We start from the raw sequence: 24,265 nt of genomic DNA on the forward strand, positions 1-24,265 counted from the left end.
GCGTTGCGAATGCCGTTCGAGGCTGACCGAGACTATCCGAGAATGATACCTAGCTTTTCGGGCGATAGTGCTGTCACTACTCCTAACAGAAATCGATCACACCCTGGAGAAGTTGTGCGCCATCGCGCTTTGCTGCTACTATGTCACTGGCTCAATTCTATTTGTCCGAGCCCCCAGGCGAACCTTCAGAAAATGTAAGGGAATCTCCCTCTTTATTATTGTTTTGGCACCGAGGGCAGGGATCAATAGTCAGGTCGGTCCGTAAGAGTATCCAAGCGCAAATTGATACCTCCGGTTGAACTATTTGGATCTCGACATGCATCAACGGCTCTACCCAGATGCAAACTCCCTACGTCTTCGACCAAATCTCAGATAGCAACCAATCTGCCAACCTCCCTGGGTTGACTGACGGATCCAATGGCGATTGATGGACTCTCTCTCTCTCTCTTATATTTTGGCAACGCCAGCAGGATCCCAATTTCGCAGGCCGGCGCTTTCAAGTGTGTCTTTGAGTGCTTGCGGGGAATTTCAGAGCCTTCTCTACATAGTAGTGGCGATCTGTTAGACACATTCGTGTGACAATACATGCCTCGCAGCCTTTTAGGAAATGCTCCGATTCATACTCGGAGATTCGCAAGACATTCGAAGAGCCAGCGAAAGTTGACGCACAGTCCGGAACAGTCACTCTTCGTCAACTCTGTGCTATTCGACCAAATCACTCCTCCTACCTCATTACATGGGGAGCCTCCCGCGAGGATCCATGGCAACCTTGCCAACAGTTCCATCCGGCTAACGGCACCTTTATTGTTGGTTTTTTCGACCTATACGGAAATCGTGGCGTGGATTTTGATCCTGGACCTCCTGTCACCAAGAGAACCTGTCGAGATATTTCCATTTCGGTCCTAGACACTTCTACGGTAAACGCGGGCTTCAGGCGGGGTCTGATGCTGTTATCAAGCTTAAGTTCGCTATTCGTCAAAAGCTATGTCCATATCGTACCTAGCCCGAGCACCGGGGAACACAACAAGGACCAGTCAAGCATCACCTTGCTGCAATTCCTTCAATGCCAGAGCTGACAAAGACTTGCAACGGCTCATTCCATGGCTCCCACCTCCTTGATTAGGCCATTCCCGTCTATCCATGACATGCTTAGTGCTGCACCGAGTTCGGGAAACACGGGCCCAGCGGCGATTGGACGGATGGCGAGTGTGGGATCTGATGTCGAATCGCTGAACAGGAGGCAGCATGGATGGCTTTCCGGCGGACAATCGAGAGAAAACATGACACCGGCACCGTGGGGTGAAGCCGACGGTTGTCTGGAGGGTCGAGAAAGGTTCTAGAAGCATTTGCATTCCACAAAGGGAAAGGTTGACCTTCTCCTTCAGGTAAGGTGTGTTCTGTGGATGAGCTTCGATGCCCCTCGTCGAATTGGGTTTGCAGCCTCGTTCCTTTCAGGTAGGTCTGCAGCACCAAAAGCCGCAAGCGAGGATTGTCAACCAGTGGTGCCTTGCCTGCAGGGTATGACTACTCGTATTACTAAGGAGCTGCAGGGAGCGTTTGATCGGAGGCCTAGGCTACCGATACGTGGATTGGGGACTTTCCTCAAAACCGCCAGGCGCTTCTTACTACTTGACTGGCCGGGTTGAAGGACCATACCGTTTGACTGCCGCTTTGTACTGACTCAGATCCCTTTATCCACTCCGCGACTACCTACCTGGAGCGATAGGGACCCTCTCAGAGACTCCAAGCATCGTCATCGTACCGGAGCTCGCTCGGGCTCGATTGCTCTTGCAGGCTGCTTTTGCCCGGGGAAGATCCTTACGAAATTCATCTGTCAGCACTACTTGACATTCCCCGTCTCAATGGGCTCCTCAGCAACCCGGGTATACGATGATTAGCCCCACCACAGGAACTGGAGGGACGGTGTGTCAAAAAGTTCTTGAACGAAGCCAGTAGCATTGGACACTGGATTGGCAATTGCCCGCCTCGGCTGCTAATAACCGCCTGATTCAAATCTCAAGTGGATTGATTCGCGGGCCATCCATTGCACCATCAACCAAACACATGATATAGCGTCGAAGATCCTATTCCTCTCTATCTACAACCCTCAACTCTGAGCCACTGGACCATCAAAAATGGACTCTCAAGGTGTTTTTGAAATCGGCCCTTACGATACGTGGGCGGGCCTCCCTTATGACTGGGAACATGCCACAGCGGTCAATGGGCCAGACCAACGAAGTTCACACTCTGGCCATGCCAAGCGTCTGTCAGTGAGAAGCTCTCAATCGTTATTGGATGAAGACTACGACCTGTTCGACTCGGAAGTAATGGACAAGTTCCTCTTCGACGTGGTACTATACCCTAAACCTCTTCAGCTCAGGAGTCTCTACTAACCTCTTTTTTTCACCCCTAGGCTGAATCAAATAACTCCAGAAGCAACCATGCAAGTTCTTCTTCTTTCTGCGGAATGCTAGAAGCAGAGGGAACGTCACCACCCGCAACCGAGAAGCCGACAAAAGCGGGATCGGATGGCAGTTCCCCCCTAACGGAAGTCGTCATTGATATCCCTGGGGAGGTGCGTCAAAAAGTGCTATCACCAAGTCTTGTCGAGCTGACCGGGCTTCTCACAGCGCCGGCGTGCCCAAAATCGTGCGGCCCAGCGCGCACACCGAGAACGACAGAAACGCTATGTAGCTCAGCTTGAGAAGAGATTTTTCACCCTCCAAGCCAACTACAACCACTTGGACGAAAAGTATAAGAAGGTCGAGAGAGAACATCAGTGCTTGATCCGAATGCTGTCCGCTCGACAAACTCCCAACACTTCTCCCGACTCTCAGGCAAGCGTGGATTCCTACCTGTCCATCTGCAACAACGGCGATCCATTGGTGACCAACGAGTTTCTACTGTGCGAGCAAGAACCCGAACCGGCATTGGCAGTGGGAATCAATCAGATGTTGTCGACGAAGTCAGGCGTGCCCTGACACAGGCACGCAGACTCCATGCTCGCGGTACATTGCGGGTTGGATGGGAACCGGTGGAATGCATCGTCAAGCACCGAGACGGCCTGCATGCGGTCTCGACACTGTCGACTTGTCATTTCATCCGGATACATATTGTCCAAATCCAAAACTCATGCTAACAGGCTGGATGATTACGGGACTGGTTCTGTTTATACAGTATGAGTGATGCTGGATTTGATCCGCTCCCTTGCGACTCTGGTGATGTCGCCCCAAGGAAAGCACGCAAACCATGATGGCCCTGCCTGATTTCTGCATCAAAAGAAGCGGTGATGCCAGCCAATCAGGAAGGATGTCGCCCACTCTCCCGTCAGCTGCCCGGCATTTCGACGACTACTACCAGATCTGGAAGATACCAGGACGCCTCACGTTGGGCCTGCCACCATCTTTGCATTTGGGTCACCGGCCGATCGGTCCGAACTGCACACGACAAGAAATGGGAGCCGAGATGCTACTTGAACCCGAGTTCGGGCGATTGAACAAAGACTTGGCCAGGCGAAAACAGCAAAACACGAGAGAATACCTTCCGAACGGGTGGGAATAGCCTACGCACCTTTGGAGATCTTGACCTGGAACCATTCGCCTTTTGGTGATGAACGGCATAGGCCAGTGTCCAAGCCACATCCGGGGGGCTGCAACGAGCCCTTGGGGGATATCAGGAGCTGCGAACAATCCCCGTTTTCTCCTCCCAACAAGCCATGCCAGGTGCCAAACATTCCGCACGATAGGCATTGGATAAGATAGGATGGTCGGCAGCGTGGTTGATTGTATACTGAGAGCGTCCAGACTGGAGTTTTCTTTTTCTTGGCCCCCCATTCGTTCCTATTTCGCCCTTATTCCATTTCGGTCACGGAGAATAGAAGAAAGGGGAGACTTCAACTGTCCTCACTGGTGTGTCTGTGTGTGTGTGTGCCCGGGTGCATTTCCCAAGATGGGAACCGGGGGGGGGTGCCCTAGGTAATGGTAATCGGTATTAATAGTAACAGTAGTAATGCGTACCTACTTGGTTAAGACTACCTGCGATCCGTATACTCCCTACTCAGTATAGGATACGCGGCACCAGGTCATCCCACGCACGAGTCACTACCTAGATACCTTGGCAGGGAGGTTCCTAGGTCGGTATGGTCGGTATACAGCACAGACAGGGAAGAAACGTTCGAGGCACACGTGGCTCGGAGTCTGGAGTACGGAGTACGGAGTCCTCGGACGGATATGTAGAGCAATGTGCATGGACTTTTCCCTGTCCTGGAGAAAGGGAAGGGGACATATACGTGCAGCTCCAGTTGAGTAATACATATGATATTATTACCCCGTGTCTCCTGCATACCTAGATAGGGTAGTGGCTTGCTACTGTCAGCTCGGCCTGTTGAGATATTACCAATCGACTAACCAATCTACCTAGGACCTACCTACCTACTTACCTTCCTACCTTCCTACCTTCCTACGTGGTTGGGTGATTATAACTTCCCAGACAGCCTCAGGTCCAGAGACCAGAATAGGACAGGACGAGTCGAGTCGAGTCCAGTCGAGTCGAGAACCAGGTCGTGTCCTGTGCAGTGCAGTGCGCTCTGTTGTTGCAGGCCGTACATAGTATATTGTCCCCTATCGCCATGCCTTCTTTTCCTTTCCTTAGCGGGCCTTTCCTTTTCTGGGCCCTGACCCTGGTCCTGGGCGTGTGCCATATCCCATCCATCACACATGCGGTTTCCAAAAGAGACACAAAGTGGGTAGGTGATCTTTCAGCGCTTTTGGGTTACATATCCATCCATCCGTCCATCCGTGAGTCCATCAATCCATCAATCCATCAATCCATGCATGCATCCAGTGGCCGAGAGGGGCCGGTGGTGGGAGTAGTGGTGGCAGTCGCAGCAGTAACAAGGAGTATATACAGTGTTCATTTGATGATACAGGCCACGCCATGTTCTCAGAGTGTTCGAGCAAGCAAAAAATACTCGCGTCTAGGACTGACTGCAGTTGACGGAGCGTAGGTAGCCGTGTTGGCTCTCTATCCCTTGCAGCTGGATACTCGTAAAAGGGGAGCTCATCCCAGCTTTTTTCTATGCGTAACGAATCTCCCCGAACTGAGGTCCCTTCTTTATTTTCCATCGTCTCATTAGCGATTGCGGCATCCGACGTCATGAATTCCACATCCCTGATATCCTAGTCGACCTTACCGCCTGTTCAAAAAGTTCACTCCACCAATCTGTGGCATACTTAGGAGACTGTCCGCCCTCTGAAATACATCGCCCCGGAAAAAAGAATCTCCATACGCGCTCGCCGGGGTGCTCGGCACGGCCGCCATAGGCGTCGGTAATGCAGACGAACTCGTCGGTGTTGCAAGAGGATTGGAGCCTGAATTGGCATTTGAATTATTCGGTACCGTTGCTTGGGCTGCTGGACCGAGGGCTGCCGAGAGCGGAGTTGCCGGAAGTGGAACAGAGATGGGGCTTATACCATTGATTGCTGCAGACATAGGTCCGGCACCGTTGGTTGACATTGAGGATATTGAAGGTATGCTGCCGTTGACCATTTGTCTCGTTGCTGTGTTTGGCGTGCTTGCTAAAGAAACGCCAGGTATTGGCGGGACAGGAATGAGGGGAGGAGGGAATGGGCTTTGCAGGGGATAATTTGAGATCTGAGCGGAGACCGAGTTTGGCGGGTAAGGCGAGGCATTGCTGCCGTTGGGGATTGTTCCGTGGACGGTACTGGAATATCCATTGCCATTGACGACAGCGCTAGGAGGCTGGCTTGAGTTCGCACCGAAAACGCTAGGGGGTGGCATCGCCGCCGCCGCACTATCAGTCAAGTACCGCCAGGGACTCGTCTCTATCAATCTCCCTGCCTCACGACTCGCTTTCTGGACGGGTCTCAACATCGTGATGATCTCCTGTGACAGCAACCTTTGGGACTTGGCAATCCGCATCTCTGTCAGAAGCTCAATGAAACTCATTAAAAAGTTCTTGCAAAGAAGCCACAAGGAGGGGTCGTTTCGACCGCTGCCCGCTGCGACGATATGGATGCTTGGATCTTGTAAACGCATATTGACAAGTCGGATTTGGAGGGCCTCGCTGATGTCGATACATAATTTGCAGCGATAGACCAGGGTCGACCATAGCTCGTGCACCGCCTTCGGCTGTCGGTTTTCTTCTGCCGCTTCGAGACATCGCAGGAATTGTGCCTTCGCGATCGGAATCGTGTGCAGCGCAGCGTCGTAGGCTCTCGTCAAGGCGAGGAAAATCTGCTCGAAGACGAGTTCCTCTTGAGCATCAGTGAGACCTGTGGCAGGATTGACTCGAGCAGCGAAGGAAGTCGAGGGCGGGAGGCTAAAGGCTTCACCCGAGCGAGGCGTGCTGGCTACCGACGAGGACGTGAAGCCATTCATCGTATTGGCAGTGCGTGACCCTGACCGTGACCTGAAGCCAGAACTGGAAGCAGAAGTGAGAGTGCCACTATTTGAGAAGGTTGACGAAGTGCCCGTGAGAGTTCCACCATTCAAAGTGGTACCGGTCAAGTGAATCGGAGTCGGGAGGGCAGCCGATCCTGCAGGTGGTACAGGGTTCGATTGAGATGTCGGGATGTTATCAGCAACTGGATGCTGAATGGCCGTGTCACTGCGCAATCTCCCAGCTTGCCTCGAAGCAAGATTTCTGTCTCGGGTGGGTGTGATTGCTCGGACAGGCTGCAATGGAGTGCTGAACTCCTCAGGGATAGTCTGGATAGGATGCGCGTTTCCACTGGACATCTGTCTTCTATGACCGAGGCCCTGTGCGACTCTCACATCTGCCCCAAAACTTTGAATTGCATTTCTGACTTCCATCATACTTCCGTAGAGGAGGAGCATGAGTGTCCGCACATAACGGGCGTCAGACCCCGCGACAATTTTCTTGACGTTATCTTGCAGCTGTGCGGTTACGTGTGTGTAGGCCATGATGCAGGTTGCACAATCCCTTCGAACACTATCCTCGACTTTCTCAACCGCATCTGTGTCTCCGAGATCGACAGCGTCAGCTTCTTCCAATGCTAAATTGAGCCGGTCGACATGAGTGGAAGCATTGAAAAAGGTAAATTCTAGCGTGCTCCTCCGCACGTCCTTTCCTCTGATCGCAGCGATGAGGCCGGAGATTTGGGGGTGGATCTGATACAGGGCGTATAAAATCCCTTTGGCACCTTCGATGACAGGGTTGTTCCATTCGGTCTCGACCTTGTGTTCCGGAAGACTAGACAACCGTTTCACAAAGGCGAGCCTGTGCCGTCTGGGATCGCGTGGGCTGCTGGGACTCGAAGAGCTATTCCCGCCAGGGGAAGACAGCGCGCCATTACGTTTCAAGACCGAGCCGTGGCTAAATCCTCGGAGATGGCTGTTCCGGTTCACCTTGAGCTCGTCGATACTGTCCAAATCAGGCTTTTCTTTTCGCAGCATGCCCATCCGTTTCTGCCGAGCAGCGGCCGAAGCCTGCAAGACGCTTTCGCTGTTGCTCCGGTTTCTCTCATTATTCTGGCTAATCAAAGGGGCAATACCTGGTCGCCGAAGCGCGATCGGCTGCGTATTAGAGGCCATTCGATAGTGTGAGCGAGTCGGTACAGGGGGCGGGTTCGCGAGAGTCTGGATTGGCGATGATTTATTGGCCTCTGACCCGGACTCAGAATTGTTGGTGCTGGGTATGACGGGGAATCTGCTGCTCAGAGATCGCTTGAGAGGTTTTGGTGTCATCTCCATTGGACTCTCGTCGACTTGGAGAGACGCTTCCACATCAATGGGGGTGATCACAGGGTGTACTTCCCTCAAATATCGCTTGATCTCGAGGGTGATTGCCGTCTCCCTTTCGTGGTCCGTCATTTCTGAGAATGAGACTTCGGATTCCTTGGCCTCCACAATTTTCTTCAGTTTGAATCGCAGTGGATTCTCCGCGATCTTCAATATCTGCAATTTGGTCATTTCACACAGCTCCACCGGCAAATCTTCCACCCGATTGTGCACGACCGAGAAGACACGGAGGGACCGCAAATTTTTGATGTCGCTCGAGATCTTTCGGACCTTGTTTCGACTGATATCCAAGATTTCCAGTTGACCTAGCTTGTACACCCCTCGTGGGATCTCCCGGAACACATTGGACCGAATATTGAGGTATCGTAGATGTGAGCATTCTGAGAACCGAAGCGGTATGTGCCAGATCTGATTGTGGGACAAAGACAACCTCTCGACCTCGGCCTTGATCAGGTCCACCACACTTTCAGGTAATCTTGCGATGTTGGAGTGGCCCAGATCTAATGTGAGTTTCGGCTTGACTGCGTCGCTGACGGCTTCGCTCCCAGCAAGCGCATGTTCGGTGTCTTGTCTAGCATCCGCCACCTTTCTCCGGAACAACTCAGTCGTATCTTCGAGAGACAAAAGGGCTGGCTCGCGGCCGATATTATTTTGTGCCACCGTGTTTTCCTCCGGCAGGGGAGAAGAATCCTCCGCATTCAGGGCGCTGCCTCCTCTTTCAACATTCAGCCTGGTGTTCTCGCTCGCAGCTCGAGCTCTGTCGGAATCATCATGGCGGAAAGGTCGTCCCAATCGAGAGGCGTCCTCTGGCCGGAGCATGGTCCGGGAATTAGTTGCTGGGGGCAGTTCAGGATCCATGATATTCGAAAGATTGATATCTCTGAACCCCAGCACAGGAATGGTGTCAATGGCCAGCATTGAGGCGATTGTTTATGCTGCGGAATGACCTACCCATCCGCAGCATAGTCGATGGACGGTATTCAGGGTGCAACGTGGGACACGTTTAGATAGTCGTCGGATTGTCGCAGGGGCCTTCTCACGAAAGCTACGAGAGTCCAGAATCCCCTTTCTCAGAAGCTCAAACGGAAGAATAGGTAGAATCAATCGCTTGGGTTGAGGGTTATCGTCGGGTTCCTTGGTCGATCTGCATTGTCCCAGGGATGGGTGATGGTGACTTGTAGGACAAAACGGGGGACAGTAACGAGGGAGGGGTTCGCGTGTCAGTTGGAGGCACTGTCGATCTCTGCCACGGCCTGGCGACTGGGAAGGAGGCAAGAGGTTGCGAAACTCGATATTTGTGTGTAGAGACGCAGGCAGCGGCCTTGAGATGCTGCAGGAGACTTGTTTCAATGGGTGTATGTTGATCACAGTGGACGGGGGTGCATGCAAATGGCGCGCGCCTCTGGCTTGCCTCCTTTGACCGTTAGTGACACAAAAGGGACCAAACACGACAAAAGTTTCTTTGTGCCTTGCATGCTATGTACCCACCCGGATCAACTTCGGAAAATATTTCTTGCGGGGAGCTAGCCTCACCGGCGCACTAGGCCATATTCGTGTCTACACAGATACCTGCGCTCTATTTCAGCCTCACTCTTGCTGGTCCTCCATCAGCCTGGTGTCGGTCCCGTAACCGTGCAGGCCTCCATCTAGGATCCATTGCTCGTTGTCCTCATTGTCGTCCTGTACCCGCCTCCACACACTCTTCCTTGCCGTCTCACGACCCTTCCCTTTGTCCGTATTGCCGCCCTCTGACGCCTTCCAGACTGGCCGTATGAGTTTCCCACCTGCGAGCAGAGGGTTGTTGCTAAAGGCCCCTTTCCGGCCAGTCTCATGTAGAGCTAGATGTTGATCTTCAGCTCCGCCTTCGTCGCTGTCGGAGCCAGCACGGTGTTCTCTCTCCTGTGCAAGCGCAGGTGCTTTCTCCCGCTCATATGTCTTGACCAGTTTCCCATTCTTGATGCTCATGCTCATCACTGTTTTTTGCTTCTCCCACTCGGGCTTGTTTGCTTCCTCGAGTTCTCGAAGATACTTTTGCTGCTTCTTCAACGCAGCAGCTCGCTGCACAGGGGTCATCCATTGCGTAGTCCCCGGCGTAAGCGTCGCATCGTAATCAGCAGCCTCATCATGGACACGAGTCCGTTGAGCATTTTCTCTCTGAAATGCCAGCAGTTTATCTCGGTGTGCTCGTGCCCGCGCTGCGGCAGAGGAGGCTTCATCTCCTGACCCACTCTCTGGGGTTGACGCACCGAAAATAGGTGTGCCTCTGCCTGACAGCGATTGTCCGGCGTTGTGGACAGCCATCCTCTCAATTCCTCGCTCTTCCTTCAGTGCCTTGATCATGGCGTTTACCTGGTCTTTGGTCAAGATCGGCGAATCACAAAACGAGCAAGGCTGAAGTCCCTCGAGGGCGCAGATGATCTTGCCACAATTTAGACAATTGGGCGCGGTCGTGAAAAGTGGATGTATTGAGGCATTGCATGGGCATTTTCTCCTCTGAGTTGACAATGTTGGATTTGTAGATAGCTCTAGTGCCGCGATTGCGGCGGTGAGGTCCGCCACACTCGAGGTGGTGGTCGTAGCACCGCCTCTGTGTGGCGTAGAAGTGCCAGACTGCGGTTGGGAGTGACTGGCATGCGCGGGCTTCTTAGACTGTTTTGACCGAACATTGGCAAATCCAAAATCCGATATGAGGTTGCCGGATGCCGATGGAGGGAGTTTCTGGGGGCTCTTCCCTGGTGAGGCGTCTCGAGAGGCCGCAGAGGAACCGGGGCTCTGCCCACCCGCTGTAGTTTGGGGCACTTGAAGAGCGTCAGGGATTGAGGACACCGGAGCAGCATCATGGTCTCTCGAGACCGGTCGGTTCTGAGCCGCGCCGAAATCCGGGTCACTGTTGTACTGTTTTGTGTAGCCGCCTGCGACATCCCCATATCCTTCTGGGCGACGCACTGGGCCTGCAGCATGCAGAGGAGGTTTGGCTTTCTTGGGACCCTTTTTCTGTGGCTTGGGCACTCCAGATGCCTCGACCACGCCGGCTGAGGCCTGCGTGTTGCCTCGTCGTGCGTTGAACGACGAAATGAACTCCAAGGCTTGTGGAGAATCACCGAGCAGGTTCTTCAGGTGTTCAGCGGCCAAGTCTTTTGATAGGGTCGACGAGTAGGTGATCACTTCCTTGAGCGAGTCGTCATCTAGAGGCAACAGGCGGCTGAGGCGTGGTAGCGCCCATGATTGCAAGTCGCCACTCATGCTGTTTCGAGGTCATCGAGCAGCAGTTCCTGGCGTTGACGAACTGGATTCACTTGATTGACCCAGGGAATTTGTTTTGGGAATCGGTGAGGAATGGTACTGGTCTTAACTGAAGGATTGCTGGTGAATGAGGACGTCACTTGAGTCACAAGCGACACGAGGGAGGCTGTTTAAATTTCGACCCTCCGTAAATTTTAGCCACCGAGCGGCCAACGTCTACTTCAAGACTTACCAGCCCAAGTCACAATTAACAAAATTATAGATCTGATTAATCGGAAATCCGCCGTTAATTAATTGTTCTTTTTGTGAATGCTACCGAGACCATGCAAAGCCCAACTATACAGGTGCCTTTGTCCTCTCGGTCTGTCCGCAGTGTTTGAATCTACAAGGCTTGGTCCGCATTATGGGCCACCAGCGCGATCAGCGCAGCGCCCAAGCCGCTGCCGTCCTTCGCAAGCCCAATTCTTATCCGTTTCTCGTCCTCGCCGATGCCTTCTATCTCCCTGAATGCCTCACGGATGTATTCCTCGAACCCGGGATAATACTCCACCAAACTCCCATCCACGCCCACATCGACTATCTCATCCTCTTGTAGTTTGTTCGTGGAGATGATGACTCCAGCCAGGGCGACGGCACTCAGTCTCGCCGCACGTTTCCCAATCGCGTGCACAAGCATCTTGACCGCAACACAGTCCTCGGTCGAGGCAGCTTCTACCTTCAACTCCTTTTCCAGTGTCTGCTTGGTGATACGGAGATGGTCCGAATGGTCTTCCTCAACAATGGAGAGAAACGAGGTGTCAATGCCCCATATCTTAAATAGGGGACTATCGTCAGCCACGGTCGTCGTACTCCTAATATCGTTGTCGTGTGACGATGCGTCTTTGAACAGGGCGACACCGGCGTCGGGGTGCTCATAGAGACTCAGCAGAGCTCGCCGCAGGATTTCGCCCAAAAACATTCCCGACACGCGTTTCTCAAACATTTGGATGCCGGGATTCACTGACTCGCGGTCCAAGTCAATGTCAAACTGAGTGTTTGGCAAAACCGACAGTGCATTGTCGAAACTCCCCCACTCCGTGTTGATGACCATCAGCCCAGTGGACGAGTCATAATTTGCGACACCGCCCTCTGCTTCGTCTATGGCCTTCATCTTCTTTACCCTCTCCAGCTTTTCGACGTAGGCGCCATTCGTCCCCGTGCCAAAGATGGCACCAATCAATGTACTTGTCTTGCCTGGAGAAGTGTACGACCTCGCCATGAGAGTGCCGACAGTGTCGTTCACCAGAGCTGCCACTTTCACCGGGAGGTTTAGTGCGTCAATCTCCTTTTGCAGCAGGCCACAGACGTCTTGTCCTATGGCTTCATCGATGTTGAAACCCTTTGTCCATCGCATTAATTTGCCCTTGTTGATGCCCACTTGATTGACAGGAAAGCTGAAAGTGAAGCCCAGATCAAAAAATTCGACCTCGCCCGGTTTGTCTCGGTGTGTCTCGAAGTGGTCAGAGTGATGTACTTTGAGGAAAGACTCGATTTGTTTGGCGAGGAAGGAGAAGAGCTCATGGGCCGTCTTTGCTTCCATCAAGGCCCGAGGGACGGCGACCTTGGATTGCTGCAACGAGAATGACTGGTTGCCATGCAGTGTGATTGAGCATACTCGGAAGTTGGTACCGCCTAGGTCTACGGCCAGATAAACGCCCTACTGCCGTTAGCCGAATCGCAGTGTGGTTTCTCTCCCTACCTTTTCGGTGCCATTGGGAACGGACGTGACGTAGGTTGGGATCTGACTGATTGAGGTCCCCTGCTTTTCCAGACCCTCTTCCATCTCCCGAATGAACTCTTTTACACCTTTGTTCACATCTTCCGGGGTGTACTCAAATTGTGCAACCATGCGCTTGGCCTCTGCTTCCAGCGCCATGTTGGTCAACGCGTGTGTAACGGGCAGGTCTGAAGTGAAGGGAGACTTCGGTCTGCACTGGGTGCCCGGTTCCAATAAATCAAAGTACGCCTCTTGACGGTATACACTGTCACCAAAGGGACTCAAAGGAATTCGCGTCGGCTGGGGAGGAGTAGGAGCAGTTGCAGATGGAGGAGAGGCAGTAGGAGCCCAAAGGCGCGGCTGGGCGTCTCTTGACGTGAGAAACTGAATGAGCAGAACGACAAGGAGGACCAGGCCGGAGACAGAGTAAAGGAGAGGCACGCGTGAATCGGACAGGAGTTTGGCTCGTGTTCTGAATTGTTGAGTACCAGGAATCCAACTAAGACTCTTCTGCCATAAGGTCGGCTGCTGGGCTTCTTCCTGAACAGGTTGAGGAGAAGCCAGCTTTGCTGGTGGCATAAATGCCCAGGAACGAAGACAGGTGAGGGGCACGGAGCAACAGCGCGCAAAAGCTTCCAATTCTCAACGAGGGGCAGAGCCAGTAGGAGGCTTAGAGGTGACGAGGTAAGCTAGGAAATCCAGGTAACGTAGCGTAGCATATGCAGATTGTGGTGTGGTTCATTCCCAAAGCCTGATGATGGGATGGATGGGAAGCTGCTGGGCGTGAGGAGGCATGACGGCCGATGATGTCGTGTGGAAAATTTTAGCGGGCACCAGCGGGGGGGCCTCTAGCCAGCCGGAGGCCCTTAGCCGACCTTGGGAGCATGGCAATTTAGGGGTGGGGCGACCCCCGGCCACTCCTAATGGTCCCTTGGCGGGCGCCATGACGCTGCGAACAGCCCTTTACTGCGAAAGGCACAGGGCACACTGGCCTAGGGTTGCAAAGACCTTGGGGTTCGTCCACACAGAATCAAGCAAGAGACGCAGTATGTGATCATGTCGCATCTGGTCGTTCTCACATATTATGGGTATAAACTATGTACAGGTCGAGAACATTTTCTGTTGGTCATTATTTGTTAGTACATCCAGCACCTTCAGTGCCTTTCCCAGAACTGCCACTTTTGATGCTTGCCTTCTCGAGGTTTAGCATATCCTTGCCCATGCAGATTGGGAGAACCCGGCCTTCAGATACCACTGAGACGGTCTCCCAATAACAAAAACGCCCCCAACCCCTCCAAGTGTCGTTTGTGCCTTGGCTTTGGCCTTTCTCTTGTCCTGAACGCCCGAAAAGTGCATGTCCCGCTAAACCTCCGCATCAAAACAGCATGTCGCTGGAGTCATCGTTGCTGGCCTCCCGGTCCATCATGTCATAATCATCTAACGTCTTCCTTCTCTTGACTTCCATGGTCCTTTGCTCCAGCTTGCCGACGTCCAGGGCCGGAGCTTCGGAGGTGTTGTGCCGTCCTCCCCAAGTAAACCGTTTAATGAGACTCGACCGTCGCTTGGGGTCGGCACTTGATCGTCCAACATATGTCGAAGATGACGAGGACCGTGTTGGAGTGAAGTACGATCGTCTTTCCGAATTTGGTGTCATGGGTGAGTGGGCTTTGTCTCGAGGAGATGGTCGCCTTTCCATTGCATCTTGCAGCATGGGGTCTTCGTTGCTCCCGGAGCTGATGTCGCTAGGATCGAGGTCCCATCTTGAACTGAACAACTTCATATCTGGATCTGTGGCATACAACGTCTTCATGTCGGTGATGTCTTCTTCGCCTCGAGGGGCCACGCTTGCACGTCTTTTCCACATATGCCACAACAAATGGTCGTTTCCAAGTACCTCCGCCAAAGAGCCGTTCGATTGTTCCTCGGTCTGGCTTGTTGACATGGGTGTCGTCCTACCACCAACGAGAACCTCCTGGCTGGAGTTGTATTGTAAGTCCAAATAGTCTCGGACCCAACTTTCCTCGCTGAGAGAGAGAGGAGATGAGCAGAAGTCGGCTGATTGAGGCTTTGTATAGTGGTCACGACGATCCTCGAGTGGCACTTCTTCGCTTGCAATACTGGTGTCTGACCACCAGCCGAGGCCAGGCCTCTCATATAAGCTGTCCCCTTGGCATGGGCTGTTTTCGTGGTCCACTTGATGATTCCCATGGCGTTGCTGCCTCAGCGGATGCATGCGGATGACATTCTGAGTAAGCCAGCTCGGTCCACCAATTGCACTCGCTGGCCTGATTATGCGTCCTTCTTTCATAGGTTCTTCGCAGGCCAGAAGCATTGACGCATCACTTAACCCTGAACAGCCTTTCGAGTACTTTCTGTTTTCGTTAGGTGGCCTACTGGCAGTCGTCTTGGGGTCAATCGGGCAGTCGTAGGTTTCACCCAGCCTATGCCCACCGCCCGTGAGTTCCACATCATGCAACTCTTTCGTTGCACCACTGTGACCGCCATTGACACCTTTTGCTGTCACCGGGTCGACGTAACTCCCACATATATTAGCCTGACCATCGAATTTAAGGCAGAAATCGAGATCACCGTTTTGGTCAACAGCTTGATCATCCGAGTCTGGCTCGGAACCGAGTTCGCATTCCTCCCGAGCTTTAACCTCTGAGTGCCATGGTGAATTCAGATGATGGAACAAGTCCGGGATGGAAGGAGGTTGTTTGTTGTTTGCAAACCGCATAGGTCGGAGCCTTCGAGCAGACTCGTGACTTCGCAGGCCGTTCACGATCGTAAACCAGAGATCCTTCTGCAGTGATCCCACAGCATTTCGCCCCCTGTCACAACTTCCAGACCCCAACTCAGCCGAACCTTCGAAGTGCTGTTGTGGAGCGCCAGATTCCGAAGAGCCGAGGAGAGTCTCCAAGCATTTGGAAATTGTCGGAATGAATCTGGCCTGCTCTTCAACCTTTTGGAGGTAATTTGGTATGAATATGGCTGGGGCGAGATCGCACAGCCAGAAAGCGTTCTGGGCAGTTAGACACTTGACGCCTGCAGACAAGTGAACGGGTTTGGAGCAGATGCTGCCACGCACGGCCGCGTCGAGTAGTGCAAAAAGAACGACTTCATCCAATGACGGTCGCTGCTTGTTGGCCTTCTTTAATGGAGGCTGTTCATTTGACAGAGAAACCTTGTCTGCCAAATGCATAGTTGACGTAGGCTGTAGTTGAATGTTCGCCATACCATGGGTGCTGGGTATGTTTCGATCCACATGCCGGCTACTCAAAAAGCGATCCTGTTGGCATATGTCTAGACCGTTCCTTCGTTCTGGACCGGATTCTATCTGTCCCTGTCCTCTCAGCGGATCCTCGCCTGTAAAGTGTAGGCGTATTTGCACCGACTTCAACTCTATCGTAGCAAGTCCAACGGGAAAGGTTGAATCACAATGTAAACCCCTTCGACTCTGGGTTTGTGGATTAGCATTAGTGTAGGAGGTTGACAGTGCCATACACAAATTTTGAAGTCCAAATCCAGGACGCCTTCAGCCTCAGTGGTACCGTTACAGGTGGATCGCATCAGAGATGCCTCGTATCCGAGCTGCTCCCACAGCTATGCGGATGATGAGTACGCCACAGGAGTACGTGATCGTTTGAGATGAGGCTTACCTCAGCGCCTCCAACCAGATCGGCAATGCTTGTGGCAACATCATTCAAGACAATCGAACCAAGATCCAAATCATCAGCAAAAGAACATTGAAGCGAGAGAAGAAAAGATCTTGCTCTGGGAAGCCATAAACGACGGGGGTGAGCTTGTTTGTCTGAAGTTATCGGAGCGGCTTGAGAAGCGTCTTCACAAGTTACCTTCGTGCTTGTCGTGGTTAGTAGGTGAACATGAGATTTGCGTTGCTTGAAGAGACTTCTACCCAGCTCGAAGGTCGTCTCATACATCCTGAAGGACGAGCCGCCGAGCTTATGGAGGAGAAAGGCCTGGTCTCCCACACAATGAAAAGAGAAAATGGAGGTTGGGAAAGTCGCGATGGTGCATCTGTTCGGCATCGGCGGTTAGTTTTTCCGTCTGCGCATTGGGACCCAGGGTCGGGAGGTTTAGGATCAATCATGTCGCTCAATCTCAACCACGTTACGGGCAACAATATGAGCATTCAATACTGGAGTGGGTGACCGTCCGCCTTCTTTCCCCCGACAGAGCTATCAGCAATATGTCGCCATAAAAATGACTCACGTCTTATAAGCATCCCGGCAGCAGCTTGTCACATCGCCGACTCTCCTCCCCCAATGCCTCGACATTTATTACTGTGCCTTGCGCGGGCGCGGCTCGCTCAGCAAACGACACAAAGGGCTGCCCTTACGAACCATGCTTTGGTCCGACCCTTTCACTCTACCTTGGCAACTCGTACAGATGGAGTCTACAAAGCTCTTACAGAGATGCGGGTTCGAACACCATGGATTCAAGCACTTCGAGAAAGAAAAGAGGCGGAGAACAATACACATATAGCTGCCGCGGAGAGCCCCAAAGCAGTCCTAACACCCAAGAAAATGTCGGACAGCTATGTCAGCCTTGTCCTGCCTCTGTCTGTTAGTTGCTTCCCATGCTTATGACATTGTCTCCCCTTGCCAACGGTTGACGTGTACTCCTGTAGCAAGATCCGTGGCTGCTCGACACCTACGCGAACTATACGGGTCAAATTCGTATCGGTACGTTGCTCATGGACCTGGATGCGCTGGCCGGCGTGGTCGCCTACAGACATACTGGGGAAGGAGTAAGCAATGTAACTGCGGCTGTGGACAGGATCACAATCAAGAATCCTATTAGAGAGATTTGTGATTTGGAGCTCAGTGGACAAGTGACCTATGCTACCGGAAGGAGCAGTATGGAAGTGACTCTGCAGATCGCCAAAGCTCCCGCGCCAGGTCGGCAAGTTGCACCAGAGGATGTCTTTATGACCTGCGCTTTCACCATGGTGGCACTGGACCCCAGGACCAAACGGCCCGTGAATATCGCTCCCCTGGAAGTCAACACCCCCGCCGAGAAGGCGCTTTTCGCCAAAGGCGAGGAGAACTACAGAAACAAGAAGACCATGAGATCTGCACACATCTTGACCAAGCCACCTGATGCAGATGAGTCGGCTCTTATCCACAAAATGTGGACCGACTCTCTGGCGTATGCGGACAGCAAGAACCCGAAGAAGCAGCCCTCCAATGTCCTGGCCATGTCCAGGACCACCATCCACAGCACTCAGATAATGATGCCGCAGTACAGGAACCGTCACCATTTCATGATCTTTGGAGGCTTTTTGCTCAAACAGACCTTCGAACTGGCTTTCACCTGCGCGGCCTCTTTTTCACATACCCGTCCGCGGTTCTTGAACCTCGATCCTAGTACATTTGAAGAGCCTGTACCCGTTGGTTCGGTGCTCTACGTCTCCGCAGGCGTTTCGTTTACCGAGCCTCACCCCAGCGGTGGTACTCGCATTCAAGTAATGGTGCGGACGCACGTCCGGCCTGTTGAACACCAGGACCAAGAAAGGAAGTCCACGGGAACCTTCTTTTATACCTTTTTCTCACCAGCAGAGGTGAGTGTCTTGCCGCAGAGTTATTCCGAGTTCATGCGGTGGGTAGCCGGAAGGAGACGTGCCGAGAGGCTGTCAGCTATGTTAGACGCCGATCCGAATCTCGTCCTCGGGAGTCTGCATGACGAGAACGTGACGGAGTGAGATGGTTCTTACCACCTATAAGATCATAATTGGAGATAGCAGCCAGTTCGATGTCTAACAAACGCCGGTCCGAGGTTGATTATGGCTTTAAGGAAGACGTTCCAGATGCGTCGTCCCCGAAGAATGACTCTGACGAGTGGATCCTTGAAGGAGGCCCAGCTGAAGCTGGAAAAGGATGAGGGAATGGCCAGAAGGCGCCTGGTGTCCCCTCCTCGCTGTCTCGCCCAAGGAATATTGGGGCGAGGAAAGTGAGGAGCAGAGTTTGGGAGGGTTTGGATGTTTTTGCACGTTCAAAAAGGTTGGCAAGGCAACACTGCCTCATGTCCAAAGAGCAAACGCAGATCAAAGATCGCTCAGTGTGAGAGCGACGACGATTGGAGAACACCATTCAACGTACTTGTGCACAGCATCGAAGTGAGCTGCAACGGTGATATGTTCTGGTGATATGTAGGGAGCTGCAAGAGTGAGAATTTTGGTTAACAGAAATGAACATCTCTGATGCTATGGTACAATCCTGTCCACTCTTCTCGAAGCAAGCGTAATGACTCCGTCCTTCGCGAGGCTCTTCAACACTGGCCACAAGTAGAAGACGTGCCACAAAATCGGTAGTGACAACCTGTCTCGGCAAGCTGGCACTCGCCAGATTGCATGGCTACCGGATATCGTCTTAGGCAAGTCGGTTGCGGTGTACCATTACCGGACATCGTCTTCTCAACATCTGAAATCATGGAATCATCTTGGCTTCAAACAGACCAATGCACAGAAGACGGTGAACAGGATCGTAGAAGCTATGTGGCCGAGCCGTGGTCAGAAAAACCAAGTAGGACCTGAAATATGGTCCTTCAGGGAGTGGTTGCGCGAAACAGTGGCGCCCGATGGTGCTTCAGCTGCTGATCTTGTCGCTTTTCGCGGGTGGAAGTGGTTCAGCGAGGACTCGTGATTCAGTCGAGGTCGAGGTCGAGGTCGTTTCCGCCGTCGTGGACAGATTTAAGACATAGTCACGACTCTTTCGATCCATCCTCCCCTTGTTTGCCTCTGCCCTGCACACTCTCTTCCCCTAGAACTTTGGCGCTGCCCATAAACAACGCCCCGACGTAACCCCCCAAGAACCGCATATCTTGGGCCTGCACGGCCGTCATCCTCAACAGATTCTCGGTGTCCGCGAGATGCGCGTTCAACTGCGCCAGCTGTGCGTGCAGATGGGCGTATTGCCGGGTTTTGTTGGTGGATGATGTTGTTGTGTTTGTGGACGCCACGGATGAAGGACGCGGTAGGGATTGTTTTGCCGGAGCGAGCGTGCTGGTTCTGTCCATTTTGTTCCCTTTTTCCGAGAGCGGCAGTTTTTCTGAAAGTAGCAGTATCAACGGGAAGACATTTACTCGGGGCTGAAATAACGGTCCAGGGGAATGTAAATGAGGTGGTTTTCATCAAGAGTCCCGAGTTTCTCGACGCGTGACGCGCAAACCAACCCCGCCTCTAACGAATTCCAGATTCGGAAGCCGTGATGCCGCCCTATTCTCACGCCCACCTCGCCTTGGGGGGTTAAGCTCCCCAGTGGACCGAAGCATGTGGGTCACAGCTATCGAGTACAACAGCATACTCGTACATCTCATACTCGTAGCCTGCCTGAATACTCCTAGACTGATGACCAGCACGGCGTACCCAGCACCTTTCCTATGTTTTGCCGCGCTTGTTCAAGGGCATATTGCTTCCCAGAAATCACTGCCTCGTTATGCTCTTGTTCTCGGTTCCATTCTGCAATCATACTCTCAATTGTCTTTCCCTCCTTTCATGAATGGTTTCTATATCATCCTTAAGTCTGTTCAGAGCCGAAACAGATTCTTCCATCTGTGCCCGGTACCTATCTGCCATCGCGCATGCTTCCATTACCATTTGCTCATTGTGCGACTCCGGTGCTATTCTCGCTTTCACTAGCACTGTTTCGATCTGTTCCTTACAGGCTCCTTTCAGCTCCACCAGTCCCCTCGTGACCGCTTTACCAGCATCTGTATCGGACAGTAATAGTTGTTTGTCAAATAGTTGATGTTGTAAAGCCAACGTTACGTAATGTCCCCGCCAGATAAGGTGATCACAAACTAACAGGGCTGCGCTTCGATCTCGTCGAAATCGAAATGTTCGACTTCTTGTGGCCACCATTCACATCAGAAATCCGGTGTGCTGATAAGCTCCGCTTCTCTGAGTTGTCCGACCTGAGGGTCTACTTTATCCCACATGGTTGAGACTAATACCACGGCATCGAAGACGCTGCCATCGCAGATCTTCTGAGAGATTCGGAAGCACTTTAACGCAGAGCCTCCATTCGATTGCTATATGGATATACCCACAACAGGTGCGTAGTCTGTTGCGAGGTTATTACACACGAATCATTTGATTTTGGTGTCCAGGGGATCCCTCTGTCTAGTGTTGAAAGGGAAACCACACCGACGCGCTCACACAGATAAGTACAGTAATTACCTGTCGGAGTCTGTTTCGGTATGACAACGCCGTCAGAATTATAGTCCAGTGCTGGTCCCAGTCTCAAATTGCAGGACTAGGGACTAGCGCTCTGTTCAAGTATGTACCAGCAATGACCCAGTCAGTCCGGATCCCAGTCAGTCCGGATCTTCCTCAGATATACGGAGAGCAGCCTTTAGGTTTTGTGACCAATACGGGCCCCCTGCTTGGATTGCCAGGCTGCAGGTCATAGTAACGAGTCTATCGGAATGATTTCCTCTCACATAATACCTGAGAATATTCACACTGCGTCCGTATAGCGAAGGATCCAGTATCTCCGTCCGCTGGCTGGTGAGGCAAAAGTAGGACTTCGACTCCTGGGCAGCACGTTATCCATCATTGACGTGAAGATCTTCTTACTTCGCCAGACGGTGACGTGTACACGAGCATGTGAATATATGACAGGGACGAGGCAGAAGGTACCACTCTTGTACCATTTGCCGCTGTCACAGATATGCTTGAGTACTGGAAGAACCGCGCAGAGCGATTGCGGCATATTCCCGCACTTGGACACCGCCTCCGCCTCACCTGAATCACCACCGCGAACCTCGGCATCAACTCAGTAGAGGTGTCCAAGGGTAGATCTAAGATTGTGAGGATTGATTCTGTGGTGAAGGAAGAAGTATCTATCAAAAGGCACGACCACGAAATCTGCCCGCCAACGAGGCTTCGCTCTCCGCGGCCGGGCCTGGCTCGGCTATATTGGATCAAGACAAGGCTGTGAGAGCCTATGCAGCCTCGTCACGACTGTCGTCATTTGCCTTCATCCACACCTCTCTCTTCCTGATCAGGTTGTTGCATAAGCAGCTACAAATGTACGTAAGCCATTCCCACTTCCTTCGCTTGGTCAATGGGAAATTCTGCGCTCACAGAGGTAGGGATTGGTACCTATGCCCATATACAGCAATTTTCGTGTGCTCCTCTTGGAACACTTCAAGGAATGCAACACGAGCGAAAAACTCATACAACGCTGTCCTGTTGAACAGCTTGTGCAATATACATTATTACTAATTAGCAGGCTTGCAGAAAGGTTCCGGGCCTCCTGGCCTGTGCTGGGAGCAGTACCGGCAACTTTATGGCTAGTTTGGCGCATTGGCTTTCATCCAAATGCGGTAGTTGCTGGCCTGGAAACCAGCTTCCGGGGGCCTATCTGCACCTAGGATGCAAGAAACGAGTACACATCTGTACATCATATCGGATTGTCAGCCCTGTTATACTCACAAGAGGAAACGCCCCGGTAGTAACCGCACTGCAGGGCAGTCAATGATTTTTTCGGGACCCCAAGGAACCCAAGAATGGCGCAAACTAAGTACGCCACAGGCATTTTCCGCTTGCGTGTGTTCGAACATGCGATCGTGTTTCCTTGATGTGCATTTCCTCTGTATGTCGAACCTGGTCGATATCTCTCGGGCGATCGCCTCTCCAAAATGGCCTATTCAGTCCTCTTGCTTGGTGCAACTAGCAGGGTCGGCAGCAAAACACTGGAAGAACTAGCTCTTCAACGAGAGCATTTCTCCCGAGTGGCCTTTCTTCTCCCACCTCCTGACACCCCTTATCAGGAAACCGAGGTCGCCCCTACCACACTGGAACGTATTCATGGAAACCCTTCCGACTCTGGCTCCTACCATGGCTTCCAGGTTGTCGTCTCAGCGGTTGAAGATAAGAGTTGGGCAAAGCAAGAGGAATATGCGGAGGCAGCATTTGCTGGCGGAGTCAAACACTTTTATCCCGCCGAATGTGAGAGCTGCTTTCCCTCCAACAAAACATATCGTGCGGCTGACGTGGACGGAGACGGCCCCGACCTCAATCATCCTGCCATTAAAAACGAGCAGTTCTTCGCCGGCATGGTCGCCATGCGTAAACACATCGAAGCGAGGGTGCAGACCGATAACTCTCTCGGCTTCACATGCATCATGACGGGCGCGTCCTCAGATTTGCTCCTGGAGTCAAATGCCCTGGCGCTGAGCGACGACCAAAGATCAGCGATCTACCTTGGAAATCCCACCGCTCGAGTCTCCGTGACACATAGCGACGAGTGAGTTTCCTTTCCAACCTTACTTTCTGCTTCGCAGTCAGTCGAACTAACCCGAGAGCCCCAGCGTCGCTAAATTCATCGTTGCGAGTCTCCTCCCCCATCATCTGTATAATCTCAACCTAAAGAGGTACCTGTGCTTTGCTGCCTCAACACTACCGAACCTCTCCCTTTTCGATGCCGTTTCTTACGTCCTACGCCATCCTATCGACGTGACATACGAAGGCTTCTGCTCATCGCACGAGAAGGAGGAGCAGCAGAAAGCGGCAGGCGATAAAGTTCCTCAGAGTTTTCGGCGCAGTGTTGGATTTGGCGGATTCGAGTTGAAGGAACAAGACGTTGCGTACAACAGGGAAAAATTTAGGTTCGAGGTGAAGGCGAAGACTTGGGCGCAGGTGGTATATGAATTCTTCACGAATAAGGAACCGTCAAAAGAGCTTAGCAAGTGAGAAGCTGACTGGCGCGGATCTATCGTTGCAGGTCCAATGTCACAGATCAGTAGGTTTGCTATCTATCACTTCCGTTGCGGTTGGGATTGTTTATCACCAATTCTGGAACTGTTGGAACTGTCAAGTCCTCTGAAACAGACATTTCGACGTCGGAATCTCGACACGCGCACTTTCCATTTCCATCTTTGGACCCGAGCGTGGCCAGGAGCCTCACTGCTTCAACCTGAGATGCTCCTGCACGTGACTGAGCACGGTGTAGTTCGGCCTGAGCAACGGATCATCGTGCCCACATCTGGGCCAGGGGGCCGTGTTCCTGGCAACCGTCTATAGTTGCTAACCTATTGCCTTCGGCCAAGTTTACCCATAACTTAGCACCCGATTCTAGTTCACATCATGGTCACCAAAGTTCCCTTTCTCTAAATTGGGTTAGTCTGGGTCCAAGCTTCGCCATCATCGCACTCCCCTTACAGTTCCGCATCGCCACGAGGACAGCGAGTCAAGTACTTCATTGCTTAGACATGTTGGCGCTTATGTGCTGTTATTTTGACGGTAAGGTAGATTCAGGTAGACGGCGTTGACGAAGAGCCGACAAGCTTAAACCCGCTATTCAACGCGTCGGCCCCTTTTCTTTTCGAAATCGGCAAAACTGCCTACATTATAAATAAAACCTTGTCTAATTTTATTAATTTTACGGTATTCGACGCGCGTTAAAAGGAGCTTTCGAATAATATAATATATAGTTATTCTTATATAATATTATTAGA

At 52.3% G+C, this 24,265-nt stretch overlaps 6 protein-coding genes across 7 annotated transcripts; 1 reads left to right on the forward strand and 5 right to left on the reverse strand.

The window, feature by feature from the left end:
• Positions 1 to 4,327: 4,327 nt before the first annotated feature.
• Positions 4,328 to 9,195, reverse strand: PV07_07252 (uncharacterized protein). Its single transcript, XM_016394317.1, has one exon. The coding sequence runs from the start codon at positions 8,698 to 8,700 to the stop codon at positions 5,188 to 5,190; it is 3,513 nt and encodes a 1,170-aa protein (XP_016247736.1). The 5' UTR covers positions 8,701 to 9,195; the 3' UTR covers positions 4,328 to 5,187.
• A 73-nt stretch (positions 9,196 to 9,268) lies between these two features.
• Positions 9,269 to 11,161, reverse strand: PV07_07253 (uncharacterized protein). The gene has a single exon (XM_016394318.1). It carries the CDS (start codon positions 11,023 to 11,025, stop codon positions 9,370 to 9,372), a length of 1,656 nt encoding a protein of 551 aa, XP_016247737.1. The 5' UTR covers positions 11,026 to 11,161; the 3' UTR covers positions 9,269 to 9,369.
• A 132-nt stretch (positions 11,162 to 11,293) lies between these two features.
• On the reverse strand, positions 11,294 to 13,531 carry PV07_07254 (uncharacterized protein). The gene is made up of 2 exons (XM_016394319.1): positions 12,764 to 13,531; positions 11,294 to 12,721 (listed from the first exon to the last, which is right to left on the reverse strand). The coding sequence occupies exons 1-2, from the start codon at positions 13,358 to 13,360 to the stop codon at positions 11,408 to 11,410; spliced, it is 1,911 nt and encodes a 636-aa protein (XP_016247738.1). The 5' UTR covers positions 13,361 to 13,531; the 3' UTR covers positions 11,294 to 11,407.
• A 317-nt stretch (positions 13,532 to 13,848) lies between these two features.
• On the reverse strand, positions 13,849 to 16,773 carry PV07_07255. Of its 2 annotated transcripts, XM_016394320.1 has the most exons (3): positions 16,441 to 16,773; positions 16,286 to 16,384; positions 13,849 to 16,238 (listed from the first exon to the last, which is right to left on the reverse strand). In XM_016394320.1, exons 1-3 carry the CDS (start codon positions 16,720 to 16,722, stop codon positions 14,157 to 14,159), a joined length of 2,463 nt encoding a protein of 820 aa, XP_016247739.1. In that variant the 5' UTR covers positions 16,723 to 16,773; the 3' UTR covers positions 13,849 to 14,156. The 2 variants fall into 2 exon arrangements, with proteins under 2 accessions (XP_016247739.1, XP_016247740.1); XM_016394321.1 differs by having other exon boundaries at positions 13,849 to 16,384.
• A 142-nt stretch (positions 16,774 to 16,915) lies between these two features.
• Positions 16,916 to 19,018, forward strand: PV07_07256 (uncharacterized protein). The gene is made up of 2 exons (XM_016394322.1): positions 16,916 to 17,367; positions 17,433 to 19,018. The coding sequence occupies exons 1-2, from the start codon at positions 17,068 to 17,070 to the stop codon at positions 18,504 to 18,506; spliced, it is 1,374 nt and encodes a 457-aa protein (XP_016247741.1). The 5' UTR covers positions 16,916 to 17,067; the 3' UTR covers positions 18,507 to 19,018.
• Positions 18,791 to 19,920, reverse strand: PV07_07257 (uncharacterized protein). Its single transcript, XM_016394323.1, has one exon. The coding sequence runs from the start codon at positions 19,817 to 19,819 to the stop codon at positions 19,505 to 19,507; it is 315 nt and encodes a 104-aa protein (XP_016247742.1). The 5' UTR covers positions 19,820 to 19,920; the 3' UTR covers positions 18,791 to 19,504.
• Between the last annotated feature and the right edge of the window lie 4,345 nt (positions 19,921 to 24,265).

Source organism: Cladophialophora immunda (assembly GCF_000835495.1).
Source record: "Cladophialophora immunda strain CBS 83496 unplaced genomic scaffold supercont1.4, whole genome shotgun sequence".
Taxonomy (NCBI): domain Eukaryota; kingdom Fungi; phylum Ascomycota; class Eurotiomycetes; order Chaetothyriales; family Herpotrichiellaceae; genus Cladophialophora; species Cladophialophora immunda.